At 34.9% G+C, this 14,997-nt stretch overlaps 1 protein-coding gene across 6 annotated transcripts in view; it reads left to right on the plus strand.

The window, feature by feature from the left end:
- Positions 1 to 9,471: 9,471 nt before the first annotated feature.
- The window catches only part of LOC107874460 (putative late blight resistance protein homolog R1A-3), a 39,792-nt gene continuing 34,266 nt past the window's right edge, over positions 9,472 to 14,997 (plus strand). For all 6 annotated transcript variants that reach the window (XM_047414638.1, XM_047414639.1, XM_047414636.1 and 3 more), the window contains exons 1-2: positions 9,472 to 9,809; positions 10,948 to 11,032. In XM_047414638.1, coding sequence (XP_047270594.1) covers positions 10,985 to 11,032 — 48 coding nt within the window. In that variant the 5' untranslated portion in view covers positions 9,472 to 9,809; positions 10,948 to 10,984. The remainder of the gene's footprint in view (positions 9,810 to 10,947; positions 11,033 to 14,997) is intronic.

Below are 14,997 nucleotides of genomic sequence, written 5' to 3' on the forward strand. Positions count from 1 at the left end.
ACTATGTATCCAGCATAGGTTGAGACATCGTAGCCTGCTATATGAGGGTAGATGAGGTGGCTTAACCTGTTATATGAGGTTCCCACCATTCTCACTAGAGTTACCTATTATATGAGGGTTACTCACATGTTGTCCTTACCAGTGGCGCAGTATTGACACCTTTCCAATTAGGGCACAGATTGGACCCTAGACATATAGGTTAGATGACTACTTCCAACAGTTGCATATTACAGAATAAAGACTATCAGATATAGTCAATTAGTCTCAGTAATATAACTCTGATAGTTCTTTAGATTTAGGACTGTCAGATACAGTCAACTCAGATACAGTACGAAACTCAGATAGTTCCATCAAATTTAGGACTGTCAGATATAGTCACTCATGTTATCAGTCATGTCAGTTTTAGTATATCATGTCACCAGTATTTAAATTCAGTATTCATGATATCATGGTATTAGTGTCAGTTATTATCTCTCATGCATGTATTCTCACGCTTATGATAGTTACTCAGTTATTATTATTGTTCATGCATATGAACCCCATGCATTCAGCCTACCTCACATGCATACCAGTACACTTATAGTACTGACGCATTTGTGCTATGGTGTCTTATACCATAGGCGCAAAGACACGAGCTCCAGATCAACAGTAAACCTCAGTTTCAGCAGTCAGAGTTAGAAGTGAGTCCTCATCTTTCGAGGACATAATTATTTTTCTATTACCTCATTATTTGATTATTAGTTGGAGTTAATTGGGTACATGTCCCATCAATTCCTTAATCAGACAATTTCAGTCAGTTAGAGGCTTTCTAGACTATCATGCTTCAGACTTCAGTATTTTCAATTTTGTTTTGGGTACTCTATTACCCCACACAGATGTTATATTATTCAGATTATGTTCAGTATTGAACCTTATGTCCTTTCAGTGCATGTTTCTGTATTATTATGCTATATTATGCAGTGTACAAGTACAAATATCAGTCATGGGTTAGCTAATGGTCCTTCGGGGTTATGAACACCGTGTAGCACTTCGGGTAGCAGATTTGGGGCATTACAGTTTGACTCAAAAAGTGATGAAGCAGTATTTGTGGGATATTCCTCAACAAGTAAGGCATACAGAGTTTTCAACAAAAGAACTTTGTGTGTTGAAGAAAGTGTGCATATGGTTTTTGATGAGTCAGGAAAGCTAATAAATCTAGGTGATGGTGAAGAACTTATTCCTGTTCAAAGGGATAATATTGCTGAAGATGATGGTCTAGAGGTAAATAATGCAAATGAGATTGATAAAAGTGACTGTGATCCTGGATCTCAGTCACAAAACCTAGCTCTAGTTGAAGAACAAGAAGAAGGATCCATTTAAACTCCTCAGGTTCCTAGTCCCAGTAGAACTAATCTCGAAAGGTTAAACTAGAGGCACAAATGTTCTCATCCACTTGAGAATCTGACTACATCTTTGGAACCTGGAAAGAGCTCAAGCCTGAAATTCCATGGCATTCTCAGCATTTCTATCCTAAATTGAGCCATAAAATATGAAAGAATATCTAAAAGATATTGGCTGGATTAATGTAATGAAGGAGGATCTTCAATAATTTGAAAGAAGTAAAGTCTGGCACTTGATTGCCAGACCTATTAACAGACAATTATTGGGACTAAGTAGGTGTACAAAAAAAGTAGGATAAATAAGGAATTATCAATAGAAATAAAGCAAGGTTGGTTTTTCAAGGGTATAACCAGGAGAAAGAATTGATTCTGATGAGACATTTTCACATATCTCAAGGATAGAGGCTATCTAGATTCTTAAAAGTGCATATCTAAATGAAAAATTAAAGGAAGAAGTCTAAGCCAAAAAACCTCTAGGATTTGAAGATGTAGATTTTCCTCATCATGTACTCAAATTAGACAAAGCTCTCTATGGGTTTAAGCAAGCTCCTAGGGCTTGCTATGGGAGACTTTCAAAGTTTCTTCTTTAAAATAGCATTAAAATAGGGAAAATTGACAATACGCCTTTTTTAAAGTCCAAAGGTAGCAACTTATTCATTGTTCAGATATATGTTAATGATATTATCTTTGGAGATACTTACGAATCCATGTGTGAAGAGTTTGCAATGCTAATGGGGAGTGAATTTGAAATGAGCATGATAGAAGAACTGGTTTCTTCCTAGGTTTTCAGATCAAGCAAACTTCACAAGGGACAATGATATGTCAAGAGAAGCACATCAAGGACCTACTGAAGTGTAATACCCCAAGACCAGTCCATGGACGTCACACGGTGCTTCACACCACAAGTGATCCCAATCAAACCCTTGTGCTGGCAAAACTCGTGAGCAACTAAATAAAATGCATAAATTTGAAAGAAATAAGTGGAAGAAATGTGTTTATATGAACATCTTCAAAACAAAACAATTAAAATGACTACAATTCTGGTAGTATAAAACAAAACTAAAATCAAATACATCAACTCTACTGGATGTCCATGAAACCACTACTAATATTGACCATAGGTAGCCGAGACATGACCCCCAACTATCTCGAATTAATACGATTGAATGAATAAAACAAGATGCTACTCAAACTATGATTAACTCAATCCCTCGAATCAAAAGGGCTCATCACCTACTGACTAGAAGCTGCACACTATCTCATTATGAGGTGTGGGATACAACTGGTACCTATATTATAAGACAATATTGCACATAGACATATATGTGGATCAGTACTTTTGGAATGTACTAATCATGTAGGGGTGAGTGCATAAGTAAAAACAATAACTCAGGTACTTATAGATTTTCAAATACTGCATGCTAAATGTAAATGACGCACCTTGAGCATGGATAAACAAAGCTGTGAAATCGTAAACATGAGTGGTAACACATAATGATAAAATTTGTGAACCATAACACTTAGTTCTAAAAGATTTTATTTTATTCTGTCTTAGGGAGGTTCTTCTAACTGACATACACCATGTTAGCTATCATGGTGTCCGATGTCTTATCCCTCATAGGGAAAAGCTCACATTGGGGAGAGTCGTCCTATCCTTGCCATCGGAATAGGACCTAATCTAAAATGATCACTATTTGTAACTTCATCTATATTAGGAATAAGATGAATCCATGTTGGCTCGTAGTTCTAGGGCATGTGGCCTTAGATGCATGTCCAACTCGGTGCTAAATACTACTCTCTTATTACTTAGTGCTCATACTGTAGAAAATCTACCTAAAAATAACTTTAGGGTTTATATAATGACCCAATTATACTTCTCTTTCTTTAAATCATGATCAAGATGAATATATGTGGATTCCAATCTTAGCTTAGGATCAAAAGATCAATTCTTGTTTTAAATCTTGGTATAAACTCATCAAGAGAAACTTAATAGCACGATCTTCTTGAAATCTCAAAGCTTAAACTTAGGGATGAAAACTCTTTCTTTAAATTCAAGGTAATTCATAATTGAACTTCATGCTCAATAATAGTCTTGAAATACTTCAACAATTAGTCAAGATAATGAAATTCAAGTCTCAACACAAATAATCAAGTCGCATGCTTAAATAGGTGAAAGCAGTCATGCAATTCATTACCTAAATAACTTTGTAACTTTATAAACTCAAATAACAAGATTTGGGGATGAACACTAAAGTGTAATCATGTAAATTTAACTTTTAAAACTAGTTTTGGGCACAAGGATGAAAGAGTATCCTTGTTCATAACCCCACATATGTTAAATGGTTTGATTTGAAATTGAAAGCTTGACTTGGAAGCCTTGGGAATGGTCTTGAATGCTTTCCTTGGACTTCTTGGATTAGAGAGCTTAGATTCTTGCTTATCTTGAAGAAGGAGTAATAGAGTGCATGGTGTTCTTGAGGGGAGGTTAGGGTTTTCTTGGAGAGAAAAAGTGAATAATGGGACAACTAATGCTTCTTGGGGACTTTAATTTTGTGTTTTGAACAGTTTTGGGTAAGGAAAAATGACCCAATTGCCCTTAAATAGGCGGAAACAAAAGATAGAAAAATATGGGATAGTGCTATGGAGCGTACTCCGTGGGCTCTAGAGCACAAAATGGAGCGTGAACCCCTGACTTTGGAGCATCAAAATAGAGTATGCATCGCGGGTTCATCGCATGCTACTACTGTTTTTGACTTCCAAACATTCCTTTACGCTCGTCTAAAAATTCCAAAAAGTACCTGAGATGTACCTTTGACACCCCTAATCATGAATTAACTTTAAAATCGACATTCTAAGGCTGGGAAGGTCGATAATAAAATCATTGAAGCTTAGGAGCTTTAGAAATGACTAAGTACTTCCCAACACTTAGTGAAATATTCTAAGTCTTGGACCCTGTAACATGAAATAATGAGCTAAATTGGGTTAGTATCTTGCGGGGTCTTACAACATCTACCTCTTGGGAACATTCATCCTCGAATGAGGCTAATAAGTTGAGAACACCGAGAAACTGAGATTATATAATGAACATTCATAGATGAAAAAACAATTACACGACTAAGTCTGAAACATGATACATGAACTAAATATCATGAATTTAACTGATTTCTTAAATACATGTAACGACGTGAGAATGGTTATAAGTTTGAGATAAAAATGATAGAGTCAACTTATGAGTAACCATTATTTCCAGCTAGATCTAGTTTCATGAAGAAAAGATGAGAGGTTTAGGATGTGAAAACTTGGGGTGTCAGAACATCTTCCCCTTGGGATAGTTCATCCCCCGAATAATACTGATTTGGCTGAAATATTAAGGAAAGATTGAGATGATGCATCGGGAACTTACGAACTGAATCATGACTGAACATCTAAAATCTGAAACTGATGCATTATGTATGAAATGAGCTGTATTTATAGATTACATGGATGGGAACATTTTACCTTATGTAATGCCCTTACTCGTGAAACTTTAGGTAGTAAGACAATGGAAAGTTGGAAATATATAGGAGCTTATCTGCTTGATTGCTAAACTGGATCGCAGGCTCTATGAAATGGACCATTCGAGCTGCCCATACTCAAATGGAGTATTTCTTTAACTCTCTTCTAAAAAATTCTAATAACATTAGAGAGCAAGGAATCTTGGGGATGATCTGAATAAGATATCTATATAAGGAATCACAACATCGTTACAACTCTATAGTATGGAACGTAGACATATAAATTATAAGGTAGGATAGAATTACTAGGCCTTAGGCAATGCAACTTCTTAATTTCAAGCTTAGCAACACTTCTCAAATACTTCCTCAACTAGAATATTTCCCTTGAATACTATACTCATTTGATTCAACTTATAACTCTTACGTGAGTATTGATAACTCCATCTATTAAAGTCTAAACTAAACTAAATTCTCTCACCATGATCAAGCCTAGCACAAAATCACAAGGTACACCACGACACACCACAATACTAGTCTAAACCACATGATTCAATCTTCTATGTCATTTTTAGAGTTCATCCCTAACCATAACATGCCTTACCACTTCAATTACTAATTTAAAACTCCTACTATGGATTCACTAAAGCATATTGCATTCATCCACTTATATCCCGACATGATATTCAAGCTTATTTGTAACGCCCCTAAAATGGATCCCGAAGCGTCACACGAGGAGTTATGATCGTTTGAATTTGACCAAAAAATTCACTTTTGATAGCCTGAAGTAGATCGACCATAACTTTTTGCTCCGATAGAAAAATTGGATGAAACCAATTTCATTGGAAAAAGGACTCGCAGAGCTTTCCATTGATATATAGTAGATCACCTAGATCATTATGATCTAGGAGTTATGATCATTTAAATTTAGAGTAAAAATACGCCAGGCCTCAGTACTTTTTCCTGCATGTTTTACTGTTCACTACTATTCACGATTTGATCGAAATGTTCATAACTAGTCGCTCGGGTGTCCGTTTTGGATGCTCCACATATTGTTGGAAATCTTATTCCATACTCTACGAAATGGTGGGTCATAATCTAAGACATTCCACACGGAAAATTTATAGTTCATTCTAGAAGATAGAACCCAACACGTTTATGCATAAAATTTCAACGAAAAATTTCCCGGGGTATTACACATATCTTTCCTGAACTTGTTTCCCTCCTATTTTATTTTCATTGCTCTGCTTAACATAATCTTTATATTCTACCATATGTATGGGACAATCCCTGATATAGTGTCCAGGATAAAGACACTTATGAAAAGTATCATTTGTTTTTGCATCTGTGGTGTATCTGCTGGATTCTCCTCTCCTAGGAAAAGCTCCAGATTTCTTCAAAGCCTTGATAACTCACTTAGAAATGTAAGAAGTTTCATCCTGAACATATTTGTTATCTTTGGTCACCTTCAAAACTAGATTTCTTTCATCCTTGGGTTCATATTTAAGCTTCCCAAATTTCTTCAATATCTTATATGTTTTAAGATTCCCTATCAGCTCATCCATGGACATCTTAGTCAGATCCTTAGCCTCAGTAATTGCATTCACCTTACTTTCCTATATATTACAAAGTATGCTCAGGAACTTTTGTACCTGCTTGTGGGTAGGAATAACTTCACCAAGATAGTACAACTTACTGATGATAATAGTAAACCTTGTATATAACTCCTAGATGGACTCATCTTCCTTCATGATGAAGGTCTCGTATTGATTCATCATCATATCCACTTTGAATTGCTTCACCTGCGTGGTTCCTTCGTGGGTTGTCTGAAGACAATCCCAAATTTCCTTAGCTGTCTGGCATGTGAAGATCCTGTTGTACTCATCAGGACCAATACCACACACAAGAATCTTCTTGGCTTTATAATATTTCTCTATCTTTTTCTTGTCAGCTTCATCAAAATCCTTCTTTTTTGTGGGGACCTGAGAAGTCACATCTCCAATCTTTACTTCACTAGTAGGAATAAAGCGGCCATCTTCTATAACATCCCATGGCTCACAGTCCTCAGCCATAATAAAGTCATGCATTCTTGTCCTCCACCACCCATAATATTTACCATTAAACCTTAGGGGTATGGTGGTAGACTGGCATTTTTCTAAACTTGGAGGAGTTTCCATTTCTCTGCTCAAGATCCTTCCAAGGTGTTAGCCTTTATAAGGAAGTCCTGCTCTGATACGAAATAAAGGGTTGAGGTGAGTTACTCCTTGACTCAGGGTAATGTTCCCAAAATCACACAAGCTACAAGAACTAGGAGACAAATAAAGTAGTAAGTGCAGGAGTACAGAAAAGTAAAGACACAATATTTTTACGTGGAAACTCCTTGCTCAAGGGAGAAAAACCATGACTTACCTCCAGGATTTCAAACTCCACTATATTCAAGCAACTTCTTGAATACAGACTTCAAGGATTAACCTACTAATCCTTTGTTTCCTAGCAATAACTCTATCACAAGGAAACCCAAGCAGTAACTCTACTGTATCTCACCAGCTAACTCTAACTGGCAAAATCTCCGGCTAACTCTAACTAGACTCCTCAAGCGAACTTTAGCTTGGACAATCACCTACCTCTAGATGATTATAAAGAGCTATTGTGCCACAACACCTACTATAATTATAAGCAAACATTAGCAAACATTTAAGTATAGATTACAAAGCCTCAACTATAACAAAGAAATGAAGATAAACTCGATGATCAACAAGTTCCCCGTTAAAGTTTTAGCCTTTGATTGCAATGTTGCTCTACATCATAAAGATCTTTAATTGTAAGTATATGAAAGTGTTGGTTTTCTTATTGAGGAAGATGAGCCATTATATATCTTGACACAAGAAAACCTAGAAGCAATCTCATTGGTTGAGGCAAAAAGGTGGCAACAATTTTTCACCAACTTTTGTACTATGTTTTTGCTGGAAAGTTGACTGTGACAGCGACAGGTGAGCCCAACATGTTCCCTAATACGCAAAGGACCTTTATCATCACAACAAGGTCTCCAAGGAACAAGTTCCAAACTATGAATTTGTCAATAATCAAAATCAAGGACTAAACATAATAATACACTAATCACATTACTTTACTGTCTTCCTCTCTTCTCCTTTTTCTATTTCTGTTTACTCTCTTTTTACACTTACTACCGCGTCATCTGTGAATCATATTGATTGCTAACCTCGTCACATCACATCAACCTTAAGATAATTATAAAAAACAAATTAAAAAGGCATAATACTTATGCATGCCCTTTAACCAGGCCTCAATTCACATCTATGTTCTCCAACGTTGGATGTGCACAAGTATGCAATTAAACTTGTATAAAATTGAATAAGTAGACACATGCATCCCATGTGGCATAATACATGCACGTAGGATGTCACGTAGGACATGAATTGACCATTCTCATTTTTTGACTGTCTACTTATATAAAAATTGGGTAGATCTATCTAGCTCTGCTTTTTATTGGCGTGTGAACTCTGAAGATGAGTAGAGTATATTATATTACAATCTACAGGTCAGATATTTTCAAGATGAGACGTGCAAGTAAATTTTAGAATTGATTAAGAAGACTAATATGATAATGTGTATTAAAAGGACTTCAAAGTCAATGAATTTTATTTTAGTAATGTTGTCATTGTCAATCTCTAGCCAATTACTTCAACTTCTCTCACATTTTTTTTTTCTTGAATACCATATCTTACTTTCTTCACCACTGTTCAATCTTATTTCTCATCAAGTAGGACTTAAAATATATCTGTCGACTTTAGTTCATTTTTGGAATTTCTTGTTTGAATGTACTTTCATACGTTATATTTATTAAAATCACCCTCTTTAATTAGTTCAAGAATAAGTACTTGTGAAGGATCTAATTTCCTATAGCAGTTGTCTATTTGGAAATATTGATCATCATAAAGTAGATAAATGAAGAGCTATGAGATATGAAACAGTCTCGCTACCTTCACAAGATCGATAGGGGTATGTTGCATACTCACCATCCTTCCTAGACCCTATTTTTTGTTGGATAACAAACACTGAAAATGTATTTATATATCCGGTTAATACCAAATTATCATGAAGCATTCACACAAAGCAGCAGCATTAACTATTGATTAAGAAGACAGTTTTTGATTATTCAAAATTCAATGAAATGTATTTTAATAATCTTGGAATTGTAAATCTGGATCTATCTTTTTGATTATTCTTTATGTTGTTGGCCTTTCAACTACTTCTTCAGCCTATTACTTCACCTTATCTCACAAAAATATGTCAAAAGGTAAGATGGGGATAGTTGGTTTGGAAAAGGGAGCCCTATTACTTCACCTTATCTCACAAAAATATGTCAAAAGGTAAGATGGGGATGGTGTGGAAAAGGGAGCAATTTATAGTTGTTGGACATGTGTTTTAATACATAGATGGTGATAATTTATGTAGAAAAAGGGAACAAATGATAGTTCATGTGTGTTTTTAACAATTAATTTATTCTCATAATACCAAATAAGAGATGCAATGTAACTCGACCCTGTCAATAAAACTGTCGGACATCATCATCTACATTCACAAGCTAACAAGTCAACTTGTAATCTGAATGTACACATACATATTTTTGTTATTGATTAAGAAGACTACGATGATAATGATTATTAAAAAGACTTGAAAAGTCCATGAATTGTATCTTAATCTCGGGATTAGTTGTTGATCTCTATTTGGTTGTTCTTAGTATTGGTGGCCTTTCAAGTTCATTAGCCAATTCTTTCAGCTATCACACAAAATAACTTTCTATCATCACTTACTTTCTTCACCACTGTTCAAAAATATTTTTTCTCAAACAAGTAATTAAGAGGTTCCAACATCATGTTAATCATCGTTTGATGAACTTTAGGAGGTCAGCCAAAAGGTAAAATTGTGTTGAAGGTCTCTTATTTCTTTCAATTTTCTTTCGATTTCTCTATAATCTATTGGAAATTAACCAGGTTGTCATTTTTCAATATGAATCAAAGATATAACAAGAGATTTTTCTCTGATTTTATTGACTATTTAAGAGTAATAACATGATTGGACCACCAATGGTGTGGCTGGATGAATCAAGTTCCTAACTCTTAATTAAAGATCTCAGATTTGATGACAAATTCTTCGTAAGGAGGCTTCCCATAATAGAGGCCCTTCACGGGGAGGGTCAATCAAAAGATGTACAAAGAAACATTTGTCTTTCACTTTTTGACTATTTAAGCCTGATAAGACTGCATAAATCTGGAACAGATCTACGTCCTATACTAATTCACAATAGATCGATCCAGAGACGGAGCCAGAATTTTAAATAAGGGGTTCAATATTCAAAGAAAACTAAGTCGAAAGAGGTTCAACACCTACTATAACTACATAAAAATAATTTTAATCATGTATAAATAGTATACTTTTTCATCGAAAGGGGTTCGGACGAACCCCTAAAGAGGGTTGACTCCGCTTCTGGATCCACCAACAGAGGCGGATCTAGAATTTAAAGGTTGTGGGTTCCCAACTTATAATCTTTACCACTAGACCAATAACGCGCTTTGTTTGTGGGTTCCCAACTTATGATTCTTATATATATTTACTAGTTTTTTCAATATAAATTCAAGAATCGGACGAAAGTTATGGGTTCCCGGGAACCCACAGCTTTAGCTGTGCATCCGCTCCTGTCCACCAATCTACTGTGAAGAAAGTAAACTCGTGTGAAACACTTTTCTATATGATTGATGATTGAAACACATGTGGAACACTTTCTTAAAAGCCATATTTTTATCTTTTTCTTTGAGAAATTGCTAGAGATTGCACACAAGTAGCTTACTTTAGAAAATCTTTTGCAAATAAAAATTAAATAAGATAATTATATCTAAGATTGCACTCTAATTCTTTATGATATCCTGTCAGTATATGATATATATTATGTTGGTATATGATTTCTACAATGATGTACATTTTCTGGTATGAAAAGTTTGTGCTTCTTTCTTTTTCACCTGATAAAATTTTTATCTACGTTTATACATCAAATTCAGAGAATTTGGAAGGCAGTGACCAGTGAAACTTACAATCATGGAAAATGATGGAGAAAGAGAGAAGGAGAAAACAAATAACTCAACGGTATGTCATACAATGCTTACTAAACTATTAGTTATGAGTATTAACTTGGATGAATATCTAATTATGATCCTCAAAATACAATAATGTTAAAGCCAACTAATATATAATTTCCTACAGATATGCACACTAATTTATTTATTATCTGAAAATCAGTAAAAGACTTCAATTTAATGGGTTTGCTTGTTTCCTTGATATGATAATAAACAGTCTTATGGTAAATTGGGTGGGCTGGTGTTCCGTTACGGTTGGAGGAACAAATCATTAACTTTGTTAACGTTGGATATATTGTTTTTATTCTATGTCGCGTTCCGGGTCTAAACCCTGGACGTAGCACACACTCCATACTATTGCTAGTCCGAACGAACGTTCCGGCATCACACATGAGTATACAACCAGCATTGAATGAATAAATCTGAAATAATATGAGATTAAAATAAAATTTCTTAAAGGAGAAATACTTCCATCAAGATTTATTAAGTACACCAGTTATCAGTGGCGGACTCAGCTTTTTTAGGTTGTGGGTGCTCAAAAAGAATAATTTACTAAACAATGCAGCTACAGGGATTCGGTCCCAGGATGGGAGACATGAAAGTTATGTCTAAAGCCAAAGCACCCAACCATGCTTTTGTTCTCTGGGTGCTCTTGTATATATTTTACCATTTTTTCACTGTTTCTTATATAATTATACCTCTCCTACGTCGAGTTTAGTGGGTGCTCGAGCACCCGAAAATTGCACGTCGGTCCATCCATGCCAGTTAATATTAAACAATACTAATAGTCATGATAAAGACCGAAAATTACATAGTTTGTTTCACAAAAGTACACTTCATAAGAGCCAACACTGAAAGAAAATATAAACAAGTCATCATATCTCGTTCGGCCCCATGTAAAAAAGAGGCTCACCAATGGCAGAAGATAGAGATCCTAATAATGGATCTGGTCACAGACTTGAGAACCATAACCTACATCATGAAATGATGTAGCGCCAAAGATAATCAATACGTGAAATGTATTGGTATGTAAAACCATTCGAGGAGAATAGCAAAGCAGGAGATTATCAATGTAAATAAAATTCAGATTTAAGTGAAGACAAGATGGAAAAGAACAATAATATAAACTAAAATAATAATTGACAAAACAAGGTAAATTTAATCTTTTTGGTTATTTGTGGAAGAAAGTGGTGAACCGACATAAACCACCATGTGAGCACATGAAGTCTGATCTTGGTCCGATCAGCTAAGCCATCCTACACTTTCTCGGGCATAGGACATGACATGACATGATTTGCTAGTAAGGTTCATAAATATCTATTTTCGGGATTCATGAAAAGGAGTCATCCAATTTATTAAATGATCTCTATCCTACGTCAACAAATGTAGTTTCGGAATTCTTTCATTAAAACCTATGACTTCTCAGTCAGCCAGTTAACTCCTTTAAGCTCATAACATTATCTTATTTATTTAAGAGATAAGGCACACGTTCAACCCTAAACTATATCCGAAGTTGATATGACACACCTAAACTTAACGGGGGTCCTATTTCCACCCTTAACTCTTCTTTTTTCTGTATTCTTGTGCTCCTTTTGTGCTATATGGATGCCATGTCAGCACAAAAGGAGCACAAAATATTTTTCTACTTGGAAGGCACGTCAGCAAAATGGAGCACATAAATATAGAGAAAAGAGTTTAGGGAGGTAATAGGACCCCCGTAAAGTTTAGGTGTGTCATAGCAACTTCAGATATAGTTTAGTGGGGTACTTGTGCTATATCTCTTAATTTAATTGTGATCAATGTGCTAGCCTTTTTAGGCTAATGCTCATAATTTGGCCTTTTTAGGGTCATAGTCATGGAATGTCATTTTAGGGCTCATCTTGAGAGTTTACCATAGTAGGATTATAAATCATGAGTTCTTATCATTACTGGAGAGTCTTGAGAGGTAATGTCATAATTCATTAAGTTATAGTTCATGAATATGGCTGCCACAACTCCTGAGAGGATTATAAGTTAACTGGAAAGATTCTTGTTAAGATTCAAATTCACATCAAGTAATGAGAGGACCAAATTATCAAACTAAAATTCCATGTCATAACTTCTTTAGTACTTCATGAAGCTAAGATGCGGATAAAAGTGTTCCAAGTAAGTTTCATGACTCGCACCCAAGCAATTGAATTTTCCAGTCGGATATCTTAGCAAATAATTAAAATCCATACCCTTCGGTTATAAGAAAACAGAACCAACCAAAACCATATTAAAGATCATATAGACGAACAAATCTTCATTAAGTTCTCAAATCGGGGATAATTTTTCAGAAACTTCACAAAGTTCATGATATGAAAACATAAAAGGATAATCGTAAAGTTCATGAATTTCCCAGATTTCATAATTTCTTAGGTTATCGACTAGTGAGGGTGGGCACTACTGGTGTAGATGTTGTGTGTTGCTTACGTGACACAGAGACTGCTGAAACTGCTGTACATTTGTCTGCTGAGTGTAGGTGGACAACCAGCTTATGGGGAGAAACTTAACACTGGTTTGGTAATATAGTCAAACCTCTCTATAGTGGCAGCGTTTGTCCGAAAATTTCATGGCTGCTATAGAGAGGTGTTGTTATATATGTATACTGGGATTAGACGTTCAGATTTCATTTAGAGGTTATAAAAGAAAGCATGCAAAATTAGAAAGAGGATGAATATAAAAAACCAAACATTAGTAGTCTTTTCCTTGTGAAACTATGAAATAACTGACATGCATCATTTAAATGCATATTTTACTTTAAATTAGATACTTGTAATTTACTGTGTACATGACATTAACAATGATTACCATAAATATTTTGATCTTTTATCTTGTACATAATATATTTAATATTGCTACATTGTATTTGAGTATGTTGTTATAGAGAGGTAATTTTACAAAGAGTGTACTGACATAATAAATGTTGTTGCTGTTATAGATAAAAATGCCTTTAAGGAGAAGTTAAATATAGCGTAAAAAATTAATTTCGAAGAAAATCAGGCCGCTATTGTGAAATATCGTTATAACAAGGTGATGTTATAGAGAGGTTTGACTGTACCTTGAAGCAGAATGATGCCACTACTACTCTAGACATGTGAAAAGAAAGAACCGGAAGAAAGTAAAGAGCATATTATAACAGCAGGACTTAGGTTACTGGTGGATCTCATAGCTCGAAACTGGACACTTTACTGAAACCACATTATATACAGAGAAATTCAATCATGCAACAATCACAAAAAGCCAACGAAAGAGTAGATATGCTTAGGACTTAGGAGTTCAAAAGGAGCTAGGAGATGCCTTCTTTTGATCAACAGATTATGCATTAAGTGTTGTCACTGAAGAAAATAAACGTGTATCCAAGCAATTAAGAATAGAACAAAAATCCAGATAACAGAAAGGTTCTTCGATTTCCTGGATAGGATTCTACCGCCATCAAAAACACAAATACTATTTTATCTATGTAGTCCACCCATCATATAGAGGAGCCACTTCAAATAATACAGTTTCCTGTCTTGTTATATCACTCACAGCAAATAGACAAACACGTATGTAGATCCATCATTAGGTAGCATATCAAGATCTATCAAAAGATAAGTTAGTAAGGATTTAGATTGTTCAGGTATTAGAAGATTGAATACAATTGATGCCACACCTTGTATATAATGTACTGCACTTAATTTATAAAGTATTCACGAATTAAGGAGACTTCCATGATTTCCCAGAAACTAATTTTCCAGTAACTTATTTCCTAGAAGCTTACTTTTCAGTTATTTTTTTTTTTCCAGAAATTGATAAAGGACTAGTTTAATTGATGAAGATGAAGAGGTTCCTTCAACCTTAGACATCTTGAGAATAATTTGAATTGGTCGAAAAATAAAACACAGAAGAAACATAAAAGAGATAGCCTTAATAAAACTCAGAAGAAACATAAAAGAGATAGTCTTACATACC

The sequence above is a fragment of the Capsicum annuum genome, chromosome 6, assembly GCF_002878395.1.
Source record: "Capsicum annuum cultivar UCD-10X-F1 chromosome 6, UCD10Xv1.1, whole genome shotgun sequence".
NCBI lineage: Eukaryota > Viridiplantae > Streptophyta > Magnoliopsida > Solanales > Solanaceae > Capsicum > Capsicum annuum.